We start from the raw sequence: 26,466 nt of genomic DNA, 5'->3' as shown, positions 1-26,466 counted from the left end.
ATATGAGCTTAAAATGAAACATCTTCAAAAAATCTGCATTTTACTAATGTAAGAATTCAGACAAACAGGAACGGTCTCTTGATGGATAAGAATAATTTCCAGGTGTTACAAAAACCACCGTAATGTTCAAACTTCTGTTCTGTAAATGTTTACCTGTATGATACAGTACCATTTTTACCTGAACTAGATTTGTATTCCCTTCCCTCAGAGCAAATAAGAATATCAATAAGTCTTAATATGTTGACATCCTCACTTAGTTTTCATAAACCAACAGGGATCTAAGAAACAACTATTGGGGTATCTGTCTGCTACCAGCAGACCTGGCTCAGAATTAACTGTAACGACTGGTCTTTTTGTATGCTGTCACTGAATAGCAGAGTTACCTAAGATTTTCTAGAGGAACTTGAGTTTTAGTTAAGAATGCAGTTCAGCAAAACATATAGGCACATCTGTACCCTTGAAAACATACTTTTTACTTATTAAATATAATCTGTGATTATGCTTTATTGTATGTGCAGTGCTACAGGTACTCAAACTTAACCTCTGTGTGACGTTTTCACAGTAAGAATTTGTAATTGAAAGTTTCCCGTTTTGAATAATAAAGGCTAATGTTTTTCCATTTTATTTTATATCCCTGCCTAGTATTTTAAAATATAACTACATTTTGCTTCGTAGTGTATGCAGAGAATATTTCCAAAATGGTGGAAAGAGAAAAGCACTTGAAAAGGATGAAAAAAGAGCTGTACTCGCCACTAAGACCACTCCAGCCTTAAGTACACATGAGTCTTCTAAACTTGAAGGTCATTTAACCAACCTCAGCTTTACAAACCCTGAATTTATAACTGAGTAAGTACAGTTTTTCTATTTCAATTACTAACGTCATCCTGGATAGCTCTATTAATAATGTAAAATAGTGTAATGATTTACAAAAAGTAGTGGGCTGTTTGCCTGCTCCCCTGATAATAGATTAGGCTGAAAAATGCAGATTTATAATATTAGTAGGTAGAAAACTAGCATAAAATTTTAAGGGATATCAGGAAAACTAATGGTTCTATAGCAGATTGTGTTCAGGAAACATAAGAAAGAATTGTTTCTTAAATGTTGTAATAATTATTCTTATGGTAATAAAAGAATCAAAACAGCAAAATCCATTTTAAACTATGTTTAATTTAAAGTGGCTGTCTCTTAACTGAAAAATCACAAGGAATAATGGAAGATTATTAATGGAACCAATTGCCATTATTCTATTGTTGATGTGAAAATTTGCCTACCAGTAGTTTATGTGTGCATAGGTACAAATTTTATTTAGTAAATACATGAATGTATTTCCAGTTTAATTGAGCTATAACATTGTGTAAGTTTAAGGTATACAACATGATTTGATATGTGTAAATATTTTGAAATGATTACAAGTTTGGTTAAACATCCATCACCTCACAGTTACAATTTTTTTTCTTGTGATGAGAACTTTTTAAATTCTTTTTTTTTTACTTGTTTTATTTTTTATTTTTTAAAATTTACATCCAAATTAGCATATAGTGCAACAGTGATTTCAGGAGTAGATTCCTTAGTGCCCCTTCCCCATTTAGCCCATCCCCCCTCCCACAATCCCTCCCATAACCCTCAGTTTGTTCTCCATATTTATGAGTCTCTTCTGTTTTGTTCCCCTCCCTGTGTTTATATTATTTTTGTTTCCTGTCCCTTATGTTCATCTGTTTTATCTCTTAAAGTCCTCATATGAGTGAAGCCATATGATTTTTGTCTTTCTCTGACTGTGATGAGAACTTTTAAGATTCATTCTCTTGGCACCTTTGAAATATATAGTACAGTGTTGTTAACTATAATCATCATGTTGTACCTTACATCCCCTTAACTTCTTATAACTGGAAGTTTGTATCTTTAACTCAATTTCTCTACCCCACCCCACTGCCATTTCTGACTACCAGTCACATCTCTTGTTTCTATGGGTTTGGTTTTTCTTAGATTCCACATATAAATCAGATCATACAGTATTTGTCTTTCTGTCTCTGACTTATTTCACTTAGCCAAATGGCCTCAAGGTCCATCCATGTTATAACAAATGGCAGAATTTCATTCTTTTTTATGATTAAATATATATATATGTATATGTAATATACACACACACAAGTATTATAATCCAATTAATTATTAGTAGTATTAAAATTATTTATACACCTTAGTACCAGAACAGATTTGTAGTATCAAGTAATACTTTATTAATTTCTTGAAAATACTGAACTTGAATAATTCTAGAAACATTTTTGATAGACACTGAAAGCTAACCATGAAAATAAAATTATATCAACCTCTTAACCATTTAAATATGTAGTAGATATCAAACATAGCATTACCGCTGGTTACTTTGATTTTACATAATGTTGAAAATACTATAAGCAGTTTTATTTAAAATTTAACATACTTTTGATTAGTTCAAAAGGAAAGGAAAGGATGAAGCAAATTCTTTTCAAAGATTACTATAAAGCTTACAAAGCATAGTGACTTACTAAACATCCTGCAACTCAGGTGTTATGAACATTCTTGAATATTTTTAAAATGATGACATTGTAAAAAAATATATAGTTATACCGCTATCAAAGACAGGTACATATAGAACATATCAATCCTAGAATTTCTGTATGGTTCTTTTTTTTTTTTTTTTTTTTTTTAAATAAGTAGGCTCCATGCCCAATGTGGGGCTTGACCTCATGATCCTGAGATTAAGAGTTGGATGCTTTACTGACTGAGCTACCCAGCCACCCCACTATATGGTTCTTTTTTATAGTCTCTATTTTACTGTTGAGATTTCCTTATTTGTTGAGTCACTGTCAGCATATTTTCCTTTAACTCTTTTAACATGTTTTCTTTTAATTCTTGGAACATTTTTATAATAGCCAATTTGAAGACTTTGCTCCAGCATTTGAGCTCACTCAGTCATTTTTTATTTAATGCTGTTTTTCTTGAGCATGGACCACACTTTCCTGTTTTTCTTTGTATATCTCGTAATTTTTTGTTAAAAACCACCCAATATATTTTTGATAATATATTGTGGAAACTCTTGGTTTGGATTTTCCCTTAAGGAGGGGGCGGTGGTGGTGGTGGTGGTAGTTTTTTACTAGTTTGCCTGGGCTGAATCTGTGGGATCTGCTTTCCTTGCAGTTTGCCTACTATTGTTATTTTTATTTTTTAGGCTGGTTTCCTAGAGTCTGTCTGCTTAGCTTAGTGATCAGTGATAGCACAGGTTATACTCCAGTGCCTTAAGCCAGTTAGGCCTCCTCCACCTTCTCCCAGTGGATGTGTGTTGATTGGGGAGTGCTTTTAACACTTAGGCAGTTTTCAAGTGTGCCTCACCATTTATTTTCCATCAGACCCTCTTGGGTCTCCTGTGCATGTTCACTTAGCCTCCAGGTCAGTCAAGACTATGTGGAGACCTTACCTAGCACCTCTATGCCTTTCTCATTTCCAGGATTTTTTGGGTTAAATTTCTGACAAGTTCTCCAGTCTGCAGCTCAGCCCAACCCAAACTGCAACCTAAGGCTAGCATACCTGCTGACTTTCTGTTTGTTTTCTACTTTTACTGATGGTGCTCTGTGTGGGTTTTTTACCCTTTGTTCCAATAAAGTTAGCTCCTTCCAGCTGTGAAGCTGCTCTTTTTCACAGCCAGCCCTATTCTTGAAGAACTTCCACACCAGCTGAGCAAGGGGTGAGGGTGAGAAGAGTGGTTTCAGGCAAGAGCACCACAAATCCTCATTGTTCTTAACCTAGGATCAGCTGGTTCTCACGAATAAACATTCTCCAACTTGTTTGCCTTTGTTTGAGTCCCAAAATGGTTGTTTTTGATGATTGTGTCCAGTTTTATAGTTGTTTCTTGAGGAGTAGATTTGCCAGCTCTACCCTGGCAAAGTCCAGAAATTCCTGTCTCTGGTTTAATTTTAATGGAGAGAAATTAGTTTGGCTTTAAGTATTTTAAAGAAAGTATCCAAATATGATTGTTACAGGTCAGGATTTACTTAGTATTGAAATTAAACATTGAAATGAGTTAACTAGCATGGCTAGGCTTAGACTTTCTTTATTCTAAAAACTCTGAACTCTGTTATATACCATCTGGCCCCAATATGTGTATGTAGACATTACTCTTCCTGCTTGTCTTACCATTTTTGCAGCCTTTATTCTAGTCATATGGAACTGTTTAAATTCCCCTCGTGGTATATGCTTGGTCTCAATTTCTGGTTGCAAGTACAGTGTATCCTCTTTCTGATAAACTATTCCTCTATTATATTAGGCTATATTTGAAGCATCTCCCCTTCCTGAATTTAACTTGAACTTCCCAGAATTGATACTCTTTGGTACTAATATTAAACCTTCTTTATAAATAACTCTATTAAAGTACTTATTATATTAAAGTCCCTATTTAATATTTCTCTTAACTGCAAATGAAATAAGATCACATGTAAATTTGCATGTAATGAATGTTATAGATGTAGAAAAATTATTGCTCAATCCCAGTTACATTTAGGCACATTTCTTTCCAGTCTTTTTCATAGACATTGTTTTTTACACAATAGAGACCATGTAGTATAAAGAATTTTGCAAACTGTTCTTCCCATGCTATTAAAACACTCATTCTGCATGTTTCACACAAAAATCTACCACTGTATATGTCCAAATATAAAGTGATTCTGAATACAAAATAATACTCTGTTTTCCCCGAGTGAATCGTAGTCTCGTCTCATCTCCTTTCCTCTCCTCTCTCTTTTTCTTTTTTTCTCTCAGACAGGTAGATGAAATATTCAAAAGTCAAATGTTTATTTATTTATAGTTATTACTATATGGAAAGATACACATCCTTTACCATCCAAATCTATTTGGCTTCTGACTTTGGAAAGCAAGTTTAGATAGCAAGGGTTATCTTTTTCTCAGTCTCATCTCAAAATATGTATTCAGATCATTGTGATTTCTAGGTGCAAATAACAAGGACTAACGTAGCAAAAATACCTGCTTTTTTGTACTTATATTTCATGAAAACCAAATGTTTGTTACTGCTAGAGCCCCATTTTAAGTCCTCTATATCTCAAATTTGAGATGTGATACTTTTTTAATCTGGATATAATGTGATTGCTGGAAATTTTATCCCAAGTCCCAATTAACACCCATTCCTCCTAAGGTAGCTATGTCCCAACTGTCTTTAACTTGTACATATATACTTGTAATTGATACAAAATAAGTACTTACTTTGCTGCCTTTTAAAAGTATTTATATTTTTTGAGAACATTCATCAAATAGACCATATTCTGGGCCATAAAACACCTTAACAAATTTTAAAAGGTAGACCATCATGGAAAGTATTTTCTCAGACTGTAGTAGCAGAAAGAGAGCCAGAAAATACCAAAACATTGATAAATAACACATTTCTAATTAGAAATTAGAAAATTTCAAAATATTGTACACCAAATGAAAATGAAAATGCATCCTAGCAAATTCATGGCATGTGGTGAAAGCGGGGCTTGGAGGGAAATTTATAGTATTGAGTACATATATTTTTTTTAAAAAGATTAAAATCAGTTCTCTAAGTTTCTACCTCAGGAAACTAGCAAAACAAGAACAAAATAGATCCAAAGTAAGCAGAGGTAAAGAAAATTACAGCAGAAGTCAGTGAAATTGAGAATAGGAAAGTGGTTGAGAAAATCAGTGAAACTGAAAGCTGGTTTCTTTGAACATTAATAAAATTGATAAACCTCAGACCAAGCTAACCAAGAAAAACAAGAAGGAGAAACACAAATTACTAATATCAGAAATAAAAGAGCAGCCATCACTACTGATCTCATGGACAGAAAGGATAATATTAAGAATATTATGAATAACCTGTGCCCACAGATTCGATAATTTAGATAAAATGGACCAATTCCTTGAAAGACACAGTCTACCAAAACTCACACAAGGGGAAATAGATAATCGGAATAAGTCTGTATATGTATCAAAGAAGTTGAATCAATAATGAACAGCCTTCCAAAACACAAAGCACAAGGCCCAGTTAGTTTCACTGGTGAAATCTACCAAACATTTAAGGAAAAAACTGATAACACTTCTCTGCTGTCTGTTCCAGAAGGTAGAATCAGAAGGAACACTTCCTAATTCGTCCTGTGAGGCTGGCAGAATGTAGTTTAAGATGTTGAACCAAATTTCCTATTATCCGTTCTGAAGTGAAACTGACGTGTTCCTGACTGACTGTATAAAACATGATTAAATAATGACTGTATTATTATCTGTATTTGGGGGCTAAGTTATGCCTTAGTTGGCTTGTAATGGAAACAAACCTAAGGTGAGAAGGAAACTGGAGAACTCCTCTAGTTGATGATGTTGCTTTTTAATATGATCTTTATAAGAAAACATCTACCAATTAAAATTGTAAAACTGTACTTCGGTGTATAATTACGAAATCTGTACTAAATTTTTTGCCCCCCCCCCCCATGTAGCTTGGTTTTATGTGAAGTTACATTGTGTGAAGTCGTTTTGAGATGGTTTTTCTTCAGTACTACTTTATTGCTCAAAGGAAAGAAACCGAGAGGGCTCAATAATGTAGACTTTGTAAGAACTCAAATGCCCTTTTTTGAAGGCTAATATGGTATAAAGAATCTTGCTTTATATACATTATTCTTTTGTTGAACATTTAGGTTTTCTTTCTTACATTTTATCTCAGAATTAAGCATCTTTTTGTGCTTAAATTGTTATGCTTTGGGGATGAATTCCCAGGAATGAATTGCTGGGTTAAGAGTACAAGTGACTCAAGGTGGTTGTACATATTACTGAATGACTTTCCAGAAAAATAATACTAAATCCATTACTTCTGGCAGTATGAGTGTCTGTGTTGCCAAGACTTATGGGCATGGAGTATTTTTATTTTTTTAATTCTCTATTAATGTGATGGAATAAAATGACATCCCATTGTGTTAATATGCATTTCTAACAGATACATAAAATAAAACACCAGGGAAAGGAAATTTATAAAATAAAAGAAAGTCTATTAAATCAGGAAAATAACATTCACTCCATGACATTCTAGTATTTGACATAGCAGAAACATGGCACACATGCTGCCATTATACTTTCCAAAATCCATGATAGATGAAGCTAAGTGGATCTTTCCTACAGATCTTGTACTTGGCCTCAGAATCTTTTTCACACAGTACTTAAAAAGCCATTACCAACTAGTCAGTATGAGAGAAGAAACTCCTCTGCCATTTATGTCCATTACCCTTGCTGTACATAGGACCATAGTTTTGACTCTGTGTTTCTTAGCAGCTGGGGCCATCTGTAGGACCATGTCTTTGTTTCTTTTTTTGAGAATTACTGTTTATGTCATTTGCTTGCTCAAGTATATCTGAAGTATTTATCAATTTGTATGATCTCTTTTCACTACTCAGTAACTTGATATTTAGTTATTGGGGTAGGGACTTAACATGTTTTATGAGTGGAAGGAAAAGAAGGAAGAAAGGACATATTTAGAACAGTACAATCACGTTTTTATAATTATCTACTTGGAACTTTGTTAACTGGTGGAAAGCGGGATGGAAAAGGTGGTGTCACTGAGTGAAAGGAAAGACTGTAAAGACTATTAAATGATTGCTCCAAAACCAAGAATCTTACTATAGGCCTTATCTCTATTCTGCCTTAGGAGGTAAGAAACTGGACATATTCTTAAAAGGTTTGTGACAGAGGGAATATAATACTAAAGAAGACCTAATTAGATCTATTAATACTGGTTTGGGGAGTTCAGTTTATCACAATTAAATAGTGATTTTGAATACCATTTTGATATTCTTTTTTTTCCCTTAAGTGTTAGTTTAGTTTCTACTCAGTTTTTCCATTCACTTAGTTTATTTTCTTGAGCTTTTTATTTTTAATTTTTTTAAATGTTTATTTATTTTGAGAACGAGAGAGAGAGCAGGGAGGGGCAGAGAGAGAGTGAGAGAGAGCATCACAAGCAGGCTCCACACTGTCAGCACGGAGCCTGATGTGAGGCTCCATCTCACAAACCATGAGACCAAGACCTGAGCCAAAATCAAGAGCTGGACAGTTAACCAATGGTGCCACCCAGGTATCCCTGGGCTTTTTAATATTGAAGGTTATTTTAGTAAGTAAAAGGTTTTATGCGGAGGAAGTTAAATGTCTTCTGAATGTAATTCGGTACATAAATTAAAAATTTTAAGTGTTTCATTTGTGGTTTTTAATAGTGTTTTGCTTTTAGTTTGAATTGTATTACATATCAAAGTACGTATACAATTACAAATTTGAACCTCAAAAAATAAAATTCATTATTTTACTGAAATATTAATAGAGCAAAATTATGATTATACATATCAGATCTGGAGTTTTAGTAATATTATCAAGTCCTATTTAAAGCCATGTATATTATAGTGTTTCTGAGCTGTTTCTATGGAAACAATGTGTATTACCAATTCCAAATTATAAAGTTTTCCTCCATAGATTTTCTTGGTTTAAAATAATGTATCTTGAAGATTATGAATAAGCTGACTGTAAATAACCCATGCTTATCAGTTGCTCCTTTCTAAAAAGTCAGAAAGATAGCTCCTTTCCCAATTTTAGCACTGGCTCAGAGAATAAACTTGAGAAAATATCTAACAATCCTGGGTCTCCTTTTCTTTATAAAAATAATACTCTATAATCTTATAGCTATTTGAAAAAAAAGTGGGAAGAGCTATGTATAAAATCCCCAAAGCTCTGAGCTTTCAGATAATGATCCAAAGTACTAGATGTTGAGAATGAAAGTAGTGAGGATTATATCAATTCAAAACATAATTTGGATAATAGTTCGGTTGACAAATCATCATGAGAATACCATGATCTAGAATTCTATAACTTGACTGTATGTAAAAGAAAATGATGACTACAAAATGTTTTCTATCAAAATAAATTCTGTCTGGAGAGATGCTTAAAGTAAATGTGCTTCCTTCCTTACTAAAACATATAGCATTCAAAACAAATTTTTTCTGTTAACCTTAGTTTATAAGATTCTTAATGTAGTTCTGTATACTGTGTGTTTTCAGCTATTAAACATTTAGCATCTATCTAAAACAAGTTATTATTTTAGTAACTGGAATTGAATCTAATGTGATCTAATAAAAATATATAAAGCTAATGAGATTTACATGTGAAATTTAAGAAAGATAATTTAGGAAATGAAGTTTTCATTTTTTAACTAGCAAATTACTATTTTCTAATGAATTACCTAAAACCCCTTCCTGAAACAAATATCAATGAATGTTATCCATTTTATGGGAGTGTCAGAGGCATGTGCTGTCATTATGTACTTACGAGTCTTAATGGTAATTTGGTGGTTATTGACAATCAACTTCTTCCATATAACTTCTCCTTATCAATGCAATGTTATCTTTCAAAAATGAAGTCTTCATGGGGTGCCTGGGTTGCTCAGGAGGTGGTGTCCAACTCTTGATTTTGACTAAGGTCATGATCTCACAGTTTGTGAGTTTGAGCTCTGCATCAGGCTCTGGGCTGACAGCATGGAGCCTACTTACGATTCTCTCTCTCTGTCTCTTTCAAAATAAATAAACTTAGTTTTCATCTTAATTCATGTGCTGTAAGAACATGTCGTCTTATCAGTCCATTTACTTGTGCCTTTCTCTTAGCAAGCAATACATTCCCTTTCTCTGCCTGTCTCTTAAGTGCTGGTCCTGGGGCTCTCCACACTTAGCATATCCTGCCATGAAAGCTTAATTTACTCCCATAGCTTTGGTTAACATATGTATGCCGATGATTCCAAATCTGTATCTCCACTTCAGATCTCTTACCTGAACTTCATATATCTAGTTACATACTAGACATCTCTGTGTTTGTGCCTGTGAGATATCATGACTGAGCTAGTTTTCTCCCCTTTCCTGCTCTCTGAACCACCAAAATCTGTTCCTCTTCCAGTGCCCACTGTTTCATTAAACGTATCTGTATGCCCAAGCCAGAAACTTTAAGATGTGTTCTTGACTCCTTCCCTTCTCTGACTTCCCACATGTAGTTAGTCACCAAGTCTTACTCTCAGTTCTAAGTATCTTAGATACTCTCAGTATCTAAGCTCTCAATATTATGTCGGCCTCTTATCTCTACCATCATCTCTTAGCAGGGTTATTGCAGTAGTCTCCTACTTGCAGTTTTATTCCAATCCATTCTCCACAGTACAACATGAGAATTGTGTTGAAAAACACAAATCTGATAATACCAACTCTCTTACTTAAAATTTTTCAGTGATTTCCCTTTTCCCTTGAGATAAAGTTCAAACTGCTATTGTGACATAAAAAAATCCTTCTTGATTGACTTGTATCTCCCTCATTTCTCAGTACTTTTTTCTTTTTAACTCTACAACTAAATAATAGCAATCTCCCTTTTATTCATGTAGAGTTCCAGCTCCTGCCCTGTTGTTATTCCTTCCGCCTAGAAATTGTCTCACAACCCTTCATTCATGCCTATCACCTGAATAATTTACTGTTTATTCTTATCGTATTTTTTTCTTAAATTTTTTTTAACATTTATTTTATTTTATTTTATTTTATTTTATTTTATTTTATTTTATTTTATTTTATTTTATTTTATTTTATTTTTTGAGAGACAGATACAGAGCACAAGGGGGGAGGGGCTGAGAGAGGGACACACACACAGAATCCAAAGCAGGCTCCAGGCTCTGAGCTGTCAGCACAGAGATTGACATGGTGCTCAATCTCAAAAACCACGAGATATGACCTGAGCCAAAGTCGGATGCTTAACCAACTGAGCCACCCAGGCACCCCTTACAATCTTAAACATCCAGCTTTCTCAGGAAGAACTTCCTTTACTCCTAGACTGACTTGATATCGTCAGCAAAGCCATGTAGTCCTCTAATATAGCAGGTCTGAAAGTATGGTCGGTCCATGGATCTCTAGGAGTCTCTGAGACTTTTTGGGAAGAGCTGTGAATTCAAAGTATTTCCACATTAATATACTTGCTTTTTTTCCTGTGGTCATTTGTACTGACAGTCCAAAAGCAATGGTGGATAAAACTGCTGACACCTTAGCACAAATCAAAGCATTGGCACCAAACTATATTAATAGTCACTGTATTCTTTACTGTGCACTCACAATTTCAAAAAAGGCCACTTTCACTTAAGACTGTCATGGAGGGGTGGGTGCACCTGGGTGGCTCAGTCAGTTAAGAGTCAGACTCTTTACTTCAGCTCAAGTCCTGATCTCATGGTTCCTGAGATTGAGCCCCACATCGGGCTCTGTTCTGAAAAGTACAGAGCCTGCTTGGGATTCTCTATGCCCCTCCCCTGCTTGCGCCCTCTCTCCCAAAAATAAATAAATAAACTTTAAGGAAAAAAAAAAGATTGTCATTGATGCAGCAGTAAAAGTTATAAATTTTATGAAACAACTTCTGAGCGGTTGTCGCAAATCATCTGTTTAACATGCCATGTGATGAGAAGTAAACAAAAAGTGCTTTTGCTGCATACTAAAATAAAACCATGATGTCATGATGATGATCCAGCTATTTTCTTTCCAGCCAAACATTAGAAATTTGTAAAAAAAGGAAAGGAAAACACTTCTTCTCACTAAATTTTTTTTAGGAAATTGGTTGTTTTTTTTTTAAATAAGTATATATGATTTTATTGTTGCTATTTTTATGAATAATTTTTAAAATTGTCAGCTATAGTTTCTAATATGGTTAATATCAATAATTAAAACACACATTAACAATGATTCTTTGGGGTCTTCAGTAATTTTAAGAGTGCAAAGGGGTTCTGAGACTAAAACTTTGAAACCCCTGCTCTAACACATTGTATTTCCCTGATTCTGTTCATGGTTTCTTTCCTCTTAGACCACACTGTAAACTCTGAAGATAACATCCACACTGCTTTGTGGATAACTCAGCTCCTAGCATAGTGTCAAACACACATTAGGCCCCCAATAAGTATTCCATTAAATTAATGAATTCAACAAGCACGTGTTGATTATTATTATCTTGCATATTGTTGAAAATGTGAATCTAAAGGTAAGAAAGGAGTTCAGAAATCAGGAAATAGATGTAGAAGTCTAATCTGCAGTTGGGATTTTTTTGATTGGTGGAATGACACAGTGCCATTTGGGTATACAGAATATCACCAGAATCAGTCTGGAGAAAGATGGTAGAGTAAAAAGAGAAGAGAGGAAAACCTTAATTATGGAACTTTAGGGAATGCTCACATATAACAGGAATGAAAAGGAAGCTCCAGTGAACATAAGAATTGAGAAGGATAATCATCAATAGGATGCTGATTAAGAGGACTGTTCATTGGAAGTTTATAGAGTAATGATACTCTAAGAGAAGCGTGAAAGCAAGTAGAAGGGTTAAAATAGGGTATCTTTAGGGAAATTCAGATCATTTCTACCCAAGTGACTACAATACACATTTTATTTTGTACCTTAAGTCTACAGAGTAAATTTTTTATTATCTTGGATCACTGAAATAAGAACTCAACTGCATTTATTTTTAATGTGAATACAACAGCATTAACAAAATTGGGGAATGGAGAAGAGTAGCACTTGGCTAAAGCCAAGGAAGAGAAGTGTGTGTGTTTGGGTGTGTGTGTATGTGTGTAGTTGGGTGGGTTGAATAAATCATGTTTTTAGTGCTACAACTTTAATCATCACCTCCTTCTTATCTTTAGAAGGATCACTTTCTTAATAAATAACCTCCTGTTTAGTACTTCTCCAAAAGAAATACTTTTCTTAAAGGCTCTGCTCTTATTTCCCATCATTTGTATATAAGTCTTTCTGGTCCGTAATTTTTTCCTTTAATTTCTTAAAATTACTAATCTTACTCAGAGAACAGATTTTCCTTTAGTTATTGCCATCCTGTCTAGTTAATTAGGATAACTTGGTTTCTTGGTATTAAACTTCAGAGAACATTTACTAATTTTATATGGGGTGTTGGAGAGTGATACTATTTATGTTTTGCCTTTTTTTAAAAATTAAATCACTTGCATTTTGATAAATATAACTCCTTCTTCATCACAGGATTTTGATATGGAAGTGTCAAAATATTGCTGTAGTAACTGTCATGATTAAGGATAGTCCTGTGCAGATTTTTGGTAGGGATGCAATACATATAATACCAGTTTTCAGAGATTGTAGATAAATCTAGATACATTTCATGCTAGAGTATACTGAACATAGATGGATACATCTAACCAAGACAATGAAGAATCATACTCAGTTATTAAAAGAGAAAGTCAGGGGTGCCTGGGTGGCTCAGTCAGTTGAGCTTCCGACTTCAGCTCAGATCATTATCTCACAGATCGTGAATTCAAGCCCCAGCTCAGAGCCTGGAGTCTGCTTCCAATTCTGTGTCTCCCTCTGTCTGTGCCCCTCCCCTGCTCACACTCTGTCTGTCTCACAAAAAAATAATAATTATTAAAAAAATGCTTTTAAATAAAAGGGAAAGTCAGTTAAGACATAGTTTAACTGGTGGAATGTTTGACCATTAATTTGTACTATAAATTTTACTTTGTTACCCTGCCTATCAGTAGGGTGACCTTATGCCCTGGTTTGTCTTGTACAGTGCTGGTTTATGCTTATTAATAGTGCTTCCTTTTATTTCAGAAGTGTCCAAGTTTGGACTATATACTATATGATGATCCTACCTATTAAACACAGAGCCCACCATATAACCATAGCTTCATTAGATATATACAGTAAAAAGGGATAGATTTAGAGAGTAGACAAAAAAGATAAGTAAATGGACATCATGACTTAGCTGATGACTTCACTTCTCCCAAGAAGTGAGAGAATTGGGTAATTTTTTTTCATGGCTTAGAAGAACAAGCAAACAGAAAAGAGAGAGACTACTGGAATTGAACACAGACATTCAGTCTGAAAATCTGTAAGTGAAAGTGAAAGAAATACAGTGGAGTGACACATCATGTGGCCTCAGCAATCAGAACACCTGAGCAGGTATATTTCTAGTCATTCAAAAAAATATATGCTGAGTGTTACTGTATTTCTAGTTCCTTGTGCCAGGTAACATGGAAAATAGAAGAATAAAGGTAAGATTTTTTTAAAAAACATAGCATAATACTAAAGGCGATAAATATGTAAAAGTACTAGGTGGTTTAGTTTACATTTAATTCTTCAACTGCATACGTTTGTATTTGTTACTCATGGTTGCTTAATAGTAAATGCATTAGTTTGCAAGTGTAAGGTGTTCTTACAGCAAAATCATAATTTTCAAAGTTTTGCTTATAAATATTAATAATAGTCAAACTAATGGATTTGTTTGCATTTCAATTTAAACAGTTCTTTTTTGCTGAGTTCAGGAAAAAAAAGATCTTGTGCTTTTGAGAATCATTGTGCCATGTTTTATCATTTTCCCATCCAGGAGTATTATTCAAAAAAAGTTTTGACACATGGAAATCACATTACAGTAGCAAGGAAAAATATGTGGAACAGATTAATTTTACTTAGACTCCCAGTGTACTAAGTGGCATTATGCCTATAGACCTATAACCTCTTTTATACAGGTAGTTCTTTTTAATCCATATAGAATTCCTGAAAAATGAGTCAAATGAAATCATGTAAGAGTTGGACAGTTAGAAGAGGGTTTTTATTCCTGTTCTCTTAAAAAAGAAAATTCTTAATTATACCTCATGCTTTAAGCAGAATTAGTGACAATATATTTCTAGTATGTTACACATGTTCTTTAATAATTATAAAATTGAGTATACAGTTTAATTTTAACTTCTCAATTATATATCCAGTTGATATAAAATTGAGAGGTTAAAAATTCACTAAGCAGGCTTAATGAATTTTATCTTTGTCTCAGTTGTACTAAGACTGATAACTTAGTTCCTTATCACTGGCATTTTAATTTTCCCTCTATGTTTAAAATAATGGACGTGCAATAAATTGGATTTAATTGACAATGGCATATGTGGGGGGAAACATGAATTCCAGATTTTAGATACCTTCATTTAGTGTTATTAACAGTCTCCCTACTTATAATTTCATTCTTTTGAGAAAGTATAATTGTAACATTGTTTGAAAGCCATGGTTTGGAGGGGGAAAAAATGTATGGATAAATTTGAAGGTTGCTGTTAACTGTAAAACAAAGAAAGGAATTTTACAACTCTTCTGATAGCTAGTACTCATGTCTGGGCAGGATCTCTTGTTTGAGACCTAGAAGAAAGAATAGGGTTAGTGTCTTTTGGCTTCCTAAACCTTCTACCATGAAGTTTATGGGGAAGCTGCTATTTAAAGAGATACAATAAGAGCTGAAATTCTATAATCAGTATGAAAGCCTGTTTCTTCTTAGGTTTCAGCCCATTCCTTTCTTGACCTCTTCTGTTTCACCAGGCAGCAGCTGTTGTAGCCACAGGTGGCTGACCATTTGAGCTCATTCCCTTCCTTCTCTGGCTCTCTCCATTCTCTGCTTCACTTGGCCTTGGGAGACTACCTACCTGTGGATCTGCCGGTCAGAGCTGGCTTCTCTTTTCGATTAGCCACAGTGTTGCACAGAATTCTGAATGATTTCCTTGTTGAAGTGGTATTCTTCATGTAGTACTATATATTCTATTGGGTATGTTTCCCATTCTTCAGTTCAGCAGTACTTATAGGAAGATACGTGAAAATAATTCGTAAAACATTTTCATTATATAGCTATTACCAAAATTATATTCCAGCTGTGTAAATTTAAGGATAATAACTTTGGCTTGTTTGTCATTGACACCCATGAAATACCTGGCACATAAATACTCAGTATATATTTGAATAAATGAAAGAAAAAATGTGGAAACTATTGAATAATCTAATGTAGAATATTTGAGGGTAATTGCTTTACTTCTGGAGAATATTTTAAAATTAAGAGCATGGCCTTAAGAACTTGAGAGAGAAAATGTGAACTTCAGGTGGAAGGAAACCTGTTTGAAATATGTAAGTTATCAAAGAACCTTGGATTCTTGCCCACCTCAGTTTTCCAAAGTAGTTTTTAGACTTGAAAGATATAGTTACATGTGTTAATTTTTGTCTGAAGTAGCAGTGATAAAGGTCACCGCACAGAACTTTTAAGCTATAAATGTGAGTATAGAGTAGTCAGGTATTTCAAAATTACATTTTCTACCTCATTCAGTCACTAAGCGTTTCTAGGCAATGTTTATTTACTTTAAGAACCATTTGGGGCGCCTGGGTGGCTCAGACTGTTAAGTGTCCGACTTTGGCTCAGGTCATGGTCTCATGGTCCATGAGTTTGAGCCCCACTTCGGACTCTGTGCTGACAGCTCAGAGCCTGGAGCCTGCTTCAGATTGTGACTCCCTTGCTCTCTGCCCCTCGCCCACTTGCACTCTGTCTCTCTCGCTCTCAAAAATAAATATTAAAAAAAATTTTTTTTAATAAGAACCAGGTAAGAGGAAAAGCCTGTTTCTCCCAAGATCTCAGTACCATTATAGATTAACTCTAGGTTGATCTGAATACATATTCTCAAAGGTAGAAACAAACATGAAAACCTGGGAAAGTCTTTAGTTTGACAGGATTCACAGAATTCAAGTAAATTAATCCACTCTGTCATAAAGTCACAAGAGAACCTGTGTCTAAGGCCAGGTTGGACTGTGGTTGAGAACTTAAAGTGTCAGAGAATTCTAAAAGCATTAAATTGTTTACTTAGTTACTGGCCCAAGGGGCATCATAATTTTTCTCACCGCTGTAATTTTTGCAAATGGTTGTACTAGTGTATACAAACTTCATGAGCACAGATATTGCAACTCTTTCATTCTCTGCTATAATTCTGGGGCCTAGCACAGTAACCTTACATATAAAGAGCTTAGTAAATCAGTCAATGAATGAATTCTCTGTTAGAATGGACTGTAGAATTAATTTTAACCAAACCCTCCAATAGTACCAATCCAATGATTAATTAAACTCTGACTTTAGAACATAGAAATGACTTAATTGAAATGGAGAATGGAAGTTAGAAATGGAAAATTAATGGTACAGTTGACCCTTGAACAATGTAAGTTTGCACTGCATTGGTCCACTTATATGCAGATTTGCTTTTGATAAATACTTACAGTATGATAAATGTATTTTCTTTATGATTTTCCTTAATTACATTTTCTATAGCTTACTTTATTATAAGAATACAGTATCTAATACATATGCAAAGTATGTGTTAATCTTCTGTTGATTTCATAATTAAGGATTCTGGTCAACAGTAGGCTATTAGTAGTTAAGTTTAGGGAGAGTCCAAAGTTATATGTGGATTTCCAACTTCCAGGGGGGTTAGTACTCCTAACACCTGTGTTACTCAGGTGTTAACAGTATTCTGTTTCCTTTGTTTTCTTTTTATCCCTAGAATATCTTTTCACTTCTCTGTATCATTAAGATAATGTTGGCCCAAAGTATTCAAAGTAGGATGGAGCCATAAATGCAACAGATTATAGATGATCCCAAGAAGAAAAACAATTAAGATGTTAGAAGTAGACAGAGGTTTTAAAAAGGAGGTGGAAGGGAGGCACCTGGGTGGCTCAGTCAGTTGAGCGTCCAGCTTCGGCTCAGGTCATGATCTCACGGTTTGTGGGTTCGAGCCCCGTGTCTGGCTCTGTGCTGAGCATTCAGAACCTGGAGCCTGCTTTGGATTCTGTGTCCCCACCTCTCTCTCTGCCCCTCCTCTGTTCATGCTCTGTCTCTCAAAAGTGAATAAACATTAAAAAAATTTTTTTAAAAAGGAGATGGGAGGGAGGGCTTCATACCTTCAGAAAACATCAGTAATCTAATATCTTTATACCACTTGACTTCTTACCTTTGTTAATATAAGAAAATATATCCAGTTTTAGCCAACTTGTATTTAAACACCTTGAATAAGGATGAGGTCGGTTTAAGTAATTGCCATATAACTAGGGCCTCATACACAACAGTGAAGAGGAAGAAACAAAAAAGGAAGTGGAGAATTTTTAAAGCTTAACAGATTAGAGACCTTAAATAAGAAGACAGAAGAAGAGTCAGATAATAACAAAATGTTATAGTGAGAGAAAAGACCAAGTAAAAAACAATCACTAATTCCAGAAACATAGGCATATTTATTGTAGGGGCAGTCTTACACATCTATAACAATTATTGATAATCATGATGAGTGACCCTATTGTCAAGAAAAGACTGTGTTCATTAAGTCATTTTTAAGAAGATAGATAAATCTATAATAACTCTCAAAAGATTTCCATTACATAAAAAACATTCTTATTCAGGCACTAGATCCTTGCCCTTAAAGAATCACAAAGTTGTGAGTCATTAAAAAGTACTGAAGTGGAGACTGTCAATAAGTTGTTTGTCATAAATAATAACAGATGAAATAGTTGAAATAAACAGTATTTAAAAATATCTTAATTATAATAGCTTCCCTGTGATGTTAACTGATATCTCAAGACACAATCACTTAGAACAGGGTCATTAGTTAATATAAATCTGCATTTCAGTTAACTTTATAATTTTGAATTTTTCCAACTTTTTGCCAGAACTGATATAGTCATTTTTTGCTTTAGTATAGCTAAAAAGTATTTTTATTAAGATACAAATATCAGACCTGTTGGGATTTTTTTGTAATTCCCTTGTATTTGCATTTTTACATTATCTTCAATCTTTAGTTTCTTTGCCAGGAATTTTAATAAGGCACTCTTCCATGGGGCTTAGTTTAAAAGTAGTAATTCAGTCTGTCTGTTCACTTACCTGGGAGCAAGGAAACTGTGTGTGTTGTGGTATGCTGCTAGCCAACAAATAGTAGAGATGTGCTACTGTAATTCTTCCATGTTGTGGAACTCCTTTTCATCCCTCAATCCTACACAACCATGGGAAACTTGATCACTAAACACAGACTCTGAGGGGCTGTGTATTAGAGTTTTCCAGAGGAACAGAGTGTGTGGGTGTGTATAGAGAGAGAGAGAATTTAAGGAATTGGCTTCTGTGGTTGTGGGGGCTAGCAAGTCCAAAACCTATAGGATAGTCCATGTAAGAGGTGATGTTGCAGCTTGAGTCTACAGGCAATCTAGAGGCAGAATTTCCTCTTCTTCAGGTAACCTCGGTCTTTTTTTTTTTTTTTCTTTAAGTTTATTTACTATCAGAGAGCATGTAAGTGTGCAGGGAAGGCTGGGGTGGGGGGGTGGGCAGAGAGAGAAGGAGAGAATCCCAAGCAGGCTCCGCACTGCCAGCATAGAGCCTGATGCAGGGCTCGATCTCATCAACCAGTAGATCATGACCTGAGGCGAAAAAATCTAGACCTGGACGCCCAAGACGCCCAACCGACTGAGCCACCCAGGTGCCCCTGGGTCTTTTTCTATTAGAGGCTTCAGCTTACTGTATAGAGAGTAATTTGCTTTACTCAGTCTGCCAATTTAAATGATAATGCCATCTGTAAAAATAACTTCCAGTGATCTCTAGACTAGTGTTTAACCAAATACCTGGGTACCATGGCCTAGTCAAGGTAACACATAAAAATAATCATCACAGAGTGTCCATGCCAGTTCATGTATCAGTAAAGTTTAATTTGTTATTATAGAAATAAAAATCACAGATCAATAGAAATTCTTATACTGGCTTCTTCTACGGACAGATGATTTTATATTTTCTCCAGTTTCAGGAACACTGTAATGGATGTCCTTTACAAATAGCCTTACTTGTTAATGCTCAAAGAAAATACTTATGAATGTTTCATTAAAGTGTATGAGCTTTCAGAAGTAAATCCCTAACATATAATAAAACCTCATTAATTTGAAATTCATGGTTATTAACATCTCATCAAAAATTTATCTTTGCTATAACTGGAAAAATGATTTTTAAACAAATAAATAATGTAAGAAGTATTACAGTTTTAAACATTTAAAAATGGGAACTTCAGGGGTGCCTGGGTGGCTCAATCAGTTAAGCGTCTGACTTCGGCTCAGGTCGTAATCTCACTGTTTGTGAGTTTGAGGCCTGCATCGGGCTCTGTGCTGACAGCTCAGAGCCTGGAGCCTGCTTCCTATTCTGTGTCTCATTCGCCCCCTGCCCCTCCCCCACTTGTGCTCTGTCTCTCAAAAATAAGTAAATGTAAAAAAAAAAAAAAATTAAAAATGGGAACTTCAGGCTTTGTTTTAAATGTCTACAATAATTTTTAAGTCTGCAGTTCTTTAATGATTTTACCATCTCAAAATTACTGTTACCTTTCATTTGCATGTATGTTTTTACATTGGTGCTCGCAAGTGTGTGTGTGTGTGTGTGTGTGTGTGTGTGTGTGTGTGTATACACACACACACGCACATTCACTGGCAGGGTAAATATAGTATCTGCTATGGTCTTTGTTTTTAAGAGTTGTATTATAATTCATCAAATTCTTGCTTGATACCTTCTGTCATATTATCCTTAAAATTTATAGTACCCACACACTTATAGATAGCATTGCCTGTTTTATCAGGCATCCATACCAGGCATCCCACGGGTAACCTCCCTTTCCCACTTGCTCTGGAGGCCCAGTGTTTGCTCACCTCCCACTCTGACACTGAGCAGCTCATCTCATTAGAGGTGCCATAGAGGTTAGAATAGGTTACTAGCAGTGTGTGCAGGTGTTTGCACATATTTTCTCAGCCTAGTTTCTTCTCTCGGGCTCTGGAAAGTGTCTCTGGGCAGTCAGGCTGGGCCACTGCATTCAGTTGTTTAATTTGTGAATATATTATCTTAATATCTTTTTATTTGAAGGTTACCTTTTCTCTAAATCACAAAAGACACCATATATAGACCAGCACAGCTCAGAAATTTTATCATTTTCCTTTGTCATTAGTGTGACAGTCATGTATATAAACTTTATTTTGATCTCATTAAGTACAAAATAATATTTTTTATAATTTTTGCAGTCTGCAACTTTGTTTTTTAGAAAGAAAGAGTGGGGGAGAGGGAGAGAGAGAGAATATTAAGCAGGCTGCACGCCCAGCATGGGGGAGCCCAACATGGGGCTCAGTCACACAACTGTGACATCATCACATGAGCCGAAATCAAGTCAGAAGCCCAATCAACCACGTCACCCCAGCACCCCACAGTCTACAACTTTAGGTGTATTATTTGTTTGTGCATGTTTTTTTTTTTTTTTATTGCTAGTGTGGGTTAATATTAATTGACTTTTAGTTTACTTTTAGCATTTCCCTCATTTATATCATTTTTTTCATTTATATGTAAAAGTACCTACTCATAAGAACTTCACTGATGTGTAGTGGCCATTGTTACACGATTACAATGATCACCATGATGGCAACACAAAGTTGTCAGTAAGAGCAGGAATCTGGACATTCCTGTGAAGCCATGGCTTAGAGCTTTTCACGTCAGTCTTTCTACCCCTCTCTGATCTCTGTATAAGGAGTTTCTGGGTTATCTGTTCAGGTTTTTTTAGATGTTTTGCTTAGAAACTAGATCTGCATGTCATTCCCATGAAAATTCTATACTCCTGTCTCCAGGCTCAAAAGTTTCCCAGAGAAGTTCTGTGAAATAGGTAATACATAATTCAAAAGGGAGTTTGTCAACAAAATAAATTTGGGAAAACATTGAAATAAATTAAATTGACTGTGTTAATTATAGAGTTACTATACAGTTAAATGCCTGTACTCTAAAAAGAATATATTTCCCCCATTCACTAACATATTGACAAAGGCACACTGTGGAAGACTATTTCATGAATTATACTTTGGGAAAAACCATCCCTTTAATTATTAACTCCATGAGCCAATGACACTTGTCTTCTCTTTTCCTTGTTAATGCTCAACTTCATCTATTTAGTGCAGATTATTTAGACCATAAACAACTTTTACTCACCACACTTAATCTCCCTCCAATACATTTTTTAATACTAAGTGGTAAGAATGTGTCACTAAATAAATGATTTTCTGATCAGAGTCAGAAGTTGTCTATTTTATCTACTTTTTCTGCTGTTTCTTGAAATGATTGAGACAAAAGACAGTTGGAATTAATGATTCTCATGTGATCCAGGGTATTTAGTATTTATTTGTCAACTATAAGCTCTAAAAGTTGGCTTTAGAAAACTTCATATATTTTTGACTCATGAATTCAAGGCATGATAGTTATTTATACATTAACTCTAAGTCATTTTCATCTTGTGTTTTTCCCTCAAAAAGATAGGAGATAGAAATCTATTTTTCCCCTTCCCCTACTTCAAACCAGCAGGGTGAATAATGCCTCGATCATTGACTTCAACCATTTTAACCATAGAAACTTTGGTCTTATCAAAGTTGTAGCCTCCCAGTTTCTCCCATGTCTGCCTTTGTTGTCCTTTGATTGGACTCTAGAAAAACCTGCAGCTCTGTAGAAGGCACTTTGTAAAAACCACTGTTGTAAACTACACACTTGGGTAAATATTGCCAGGTTCTCTTAGGTAATGAATAAAAAATTTTACTTAAGAGTTTACATCTCCCTCTTAATATGTCTTGAGAAGTTTAAGATGCTGTTATTGACACAGGCAGCATGCCAGAGAGAAAATTATGTAGGAAATAAAATCCTGTATTTCCTTATTAAACTACTTAACCAAGCAAGGTGGGCCTTGAGGGGGAAGGAGTAAAGAAATATGATCTTGTACTGTAACTGTTTTTGGAAAAGAGAACAAAGACCATATTGAATAAAAAACACAGGTAATTTAAATAGAAAGTTATTTGAACATGCTATACCATTCTGCATATATTAAGATTTTTCTTAACACTTTTCTATTGTGTAAAGAAGGAAAAACTATCAAATAAAGTTAAACTATGTATTCTTGAGTTCTAAAAATGTTTTCAAATAATGACATTTTTAGATTCCCTATATACATTTTTATAAAGAAACCAAAAAATGGTAATTTACTGAGGAATGTAAATGAACATTTCAAAGCAGCATTAAGATGTAGAGGATGTGTAACAGGTAAGTTTTTTAGCCAGATTTTGTTTTCTAATCAGTGTTTCATTGCCTGACAGAATGTAAATGAAAAGAGGTAGTATAGATATGCTGAAAATAGAAACCAGTCTAACAGTATTTCAGTTGTTGAAAATAAGTTGTCCTTTAAGAAGTCCTTTGATTCCTAATAACCTCTTGACCTGTTACATAGAAGTAAGAACTACTTATACTTTAATAATATGATCCAGGGATATAGGACTGTGTACTTGAGCTGTTGGGACTCCAGAAATTTTTTTATAGGCAACTGAGGCAGCTTTCTGGAAAGAAAGGAGGCAGGAAAGTATGTGTTTGGTAACTTTTCTCTCTCATGAAGACCACCTGTGCTCCTTAAAATGGAATTCCATAAGATATCTTTTCATATTTAAAGTAAATCTGCATTTTACTTAGTTTAATGGTTTTCTGTTCCTTGCAACTAAACTATACCAGATCAAGGTAGTGATTCTATAAACCCTTGTCTTCATTATCACTGCCTGTGTATGGAAACTCAGATGATCCAAGTGGAGCCTATGAACTACACTGAATTGTATCAAAATGTGCTTTGAGTATCATATGTGTGTTGTTTGTAGAGGGGTGGGGAGCCATGAATTTCATCAGATACTCAGACAAATCCATTACTCAAGATAAGAAACTACTGGTAGAGAGCATGGAGGCCCTTGCCTCCTAAGTGAGAGTCCCTTTCTGTTCTGTCTCCATGTTGACGCAGTAACAGCCTTTGGTTTATTATCTTTGGATCTAACAGTGCCATAGTTATGCCAGTTTATATCCTGTATCTGGCATATTGAAAAGGCAGCTCCTTAGAGCTTTGCTGCCATTAGATATATAATCTGATAGATGTTTATAAAATTTGGCCCTTAAATAAAATTCACTAGGTAGTAATTTTTTTTTCTAATGAGTCTTAATTTTTGTTCATTTAATTACTTCCAGCTGGAGGTTGATATAGACAATTTTATTCAGGCAAGAGAATGGTACTGTATTCTCTCAAGAACTGATCTGAAGTTTAGAATGGCCTTTGAAGGTCATCTACTACAACCCTTTCATTTTATACATAAGAAAACTGAGATGCAAAAATAATAACTAAAATTTCTAAGGTCATTTGTTAGTTAAACATGAGTAAACGTGGTCTGTTCGTTATCTGTTTGCAGATTCTTTTTTACTATACCAGACTTTTGATACTGTTCTTTTTTCTTTTTTCTTTCTTTCTTTTTTTTTTTTTTTTTTTTGCTTTTAACTCAAGTACAGTTAACATACTGTGTTATATTAGTTTCAGATGTATAGTGTAGTAATTCAACACTTGGATACATTACTCAGTGCTCATCATGATGTGTACTCTTAATTCCCTTCACTTATTTCACTCATCTTCCCACCCACCTCCCTGCTGGCAACCATCAACTTATTCTGTATAGTTAAAAGAATGTGTTGCTTTCTTTTTTCTTTGTTCATTTTGTTACTTAAAATCCACATAGAAGTGAAATCATATGGTATTTCTCTGACTTACTTTGTTGAGCACTATACTCTAGATCCGTGCATCTTGTCACTAGTGGCAAGATTTCATTGTTTTTGTTTTTTGCCTGTGAAATATTGTATGTATACACCACATCTTCTTTATCCATTTATCTATTATGGACACTTTGGTTGCTTTCATATGTTGGCTGTTGTAAAGCTGCAATAAAAATAGGGGTCTTTTCAAATCAGTGTTTCATATTCAGTGGAATTACTGGATCATATGGTAGTTCTGCTTTTTAATTTTTAAAGAACTTCCCTACTATTTTCCACAGTGGCTGTTCCGTTTGCATTCCTACCAGCAGTGTGACAAGGGTTCTTTTTTCTCCACATCCTTGTCAACACTTAAGTTGACAATACATTTGTATTTTTTATTTTGGCCATTCTGACAGGTGTGAGGTAGTATCTCATTGTAGTTTTGATTTGCATTTTCCTGATGATAAGTGATGTTGAGCATCTTTGTATGTATCTGTTGGCCATCTTCTTTGTCTTCTTTGGAGAAACATTTGTTCATGTCTTCTGCCCATTTTTAAATGGGCTATTTGATTTTTGGGTGTTGGGTTGTATAAATTCTTTATATATTTTGGATACTAACCCTTTATTGGATATGTCATTTGCAAATATCTTCTCCCATTCCATAGATTGCCTTTTAGCTTTGTTGTTTGTTTCCTTTGCTGTGCAGAAGCTTTTTATTTTGATGTAGTTCTAATACTTTATGTTTGCTTTTATTTCCCTTGCTTTAGAGGACCTATCTAGAAAAAAGTTGTTATGGCTAATGTCAGAGAAATTACTGCCTGTGCTCTTTTCTAGGATTTTTATGGTTTCAGATCTAGTGTATGGTGAAACCAGAAAGTGATCTGGTTTCATTCTTTTGCATGTAGCTGTCCAGTTTTCCCAACACCATTTGCTGAAGAGACTGTCTTTTTCCCATGGGATATTCTTTCCTGCTTTGTCAAACATTAATTAACCATATAATTGTGGGCTTGTTTGTAGATTTTATATTCTGTTCCATTAATCTGCTTGTGCCAGTACCATACAGTTTTGATTAGTCAACTTTGTAATGTAACGTGAAGTCTGGAATTGTGATACTTCCAGCTTTGCCCCCGTTTTTTTCAAGATTATTTTGGCTATTTGTGGTCTTTGTGGTTTCATTTAATTTTAAGGTGCTTTGTTCTAGTTCTGTGAAAAATGCGGTGGTATTTTAATAGAGATTGCATTAAATATGTAGATTGCTTTGGATAGTTGGACATCTAAACAACATTTGCTCTTCTAATCCATGAGCATGGAATTCCCTTTGAGTCATCTTCAATTTTCTTTCATCCATGTTTTATAATTTTCATAGTACAGGTCTTTCCCCTCCTTGGTTAGGTTTATCTCTAGGTATTATCTTTGGTGCAATTATAAGTGGGATTGTTTTCTTAATTTCTCTTTCTCCTACTTCTTTATTAGTGTATAGAAATGCAACAGATTTCTATACATTGACTTTATATCCTGCAACCTTATATTTATCAGTTCTAATAGTTTTTTTAGTGGAGTCTTTATGGTTTTTTGTATATAGTATGTCATCTGCAAATAGTGAAAGTTCTACTTCTTCCTTATCAATTTGGATGCCTTTTATTCCCTTTTCTTGTGTGATTGTTGTGGCTAGAACTTCCAGTAGTATGTTGAATAAAAGTGAACATACCATTCAGTATGGTGTTTGCTGTGGGTTTTTCATAGGTGGCCTTTATTATGTGTAGGTATGTTGCCTCCAATCTCCCTTTGTTCAGGGTTTTTATCATGAATCAGTATTATACTTTGTCAGATGTTTTTTCTGTATCTATTGAAATGATCATATGTTTTTTACCCTTCTCTTGTTGATGTGATATATCTTATTGATTGATTTGTGAATATTGAACCACTCTTGCATCACAGGAATAAATCCCACTTGATCATAGTGAATGATTTTTAATGTTTTGTTGGATTCATTTT

The 26,466-nt window shown here is 34.5% G+C and overlaps 1 protein-coding gene across 1 annotated transcript in view; it reads left to right on the top strand.

Moving 5' to 3' along the window:
* BMT2 (base methyltransferase of 25S rRNA 2 homolog) overlaps positions 1–26,466 on the top strand; it is a 91,155-nt gene that overhangs the window by 30,603 nt on the left and 34,086 nt on the right. The window contains exon 3 of the mRNA XM_015540684.2: positions 676–846. Coding sequence (XP_015396170.2) covers positions 676–846 — 171 coding nt within the window. The remainder of the gene's footprint in view (positions 1–675; positions 847–26,466) is intronic.

The sequence above is a fragment of the Panthera tigris genome, chromosome A2 (genome assembly GCF_018350195.1).
Source record: "Panthera tigris isolate Pti1 chromosome A2, P.tigris_Pti1_mat1.1, whole genome shotgun sequence".
Lineage (NCBI taxonomy): Eukaryota > Metazoa > Chordata > Mammalia > Carnivora > Felidae > Panthera > Panthera tigris.
The sequence above is the reverse complement of the archived record's forward strand: the minus strand, read 5'-3'. Positions and strand labels throughout refer to the sequence as shown.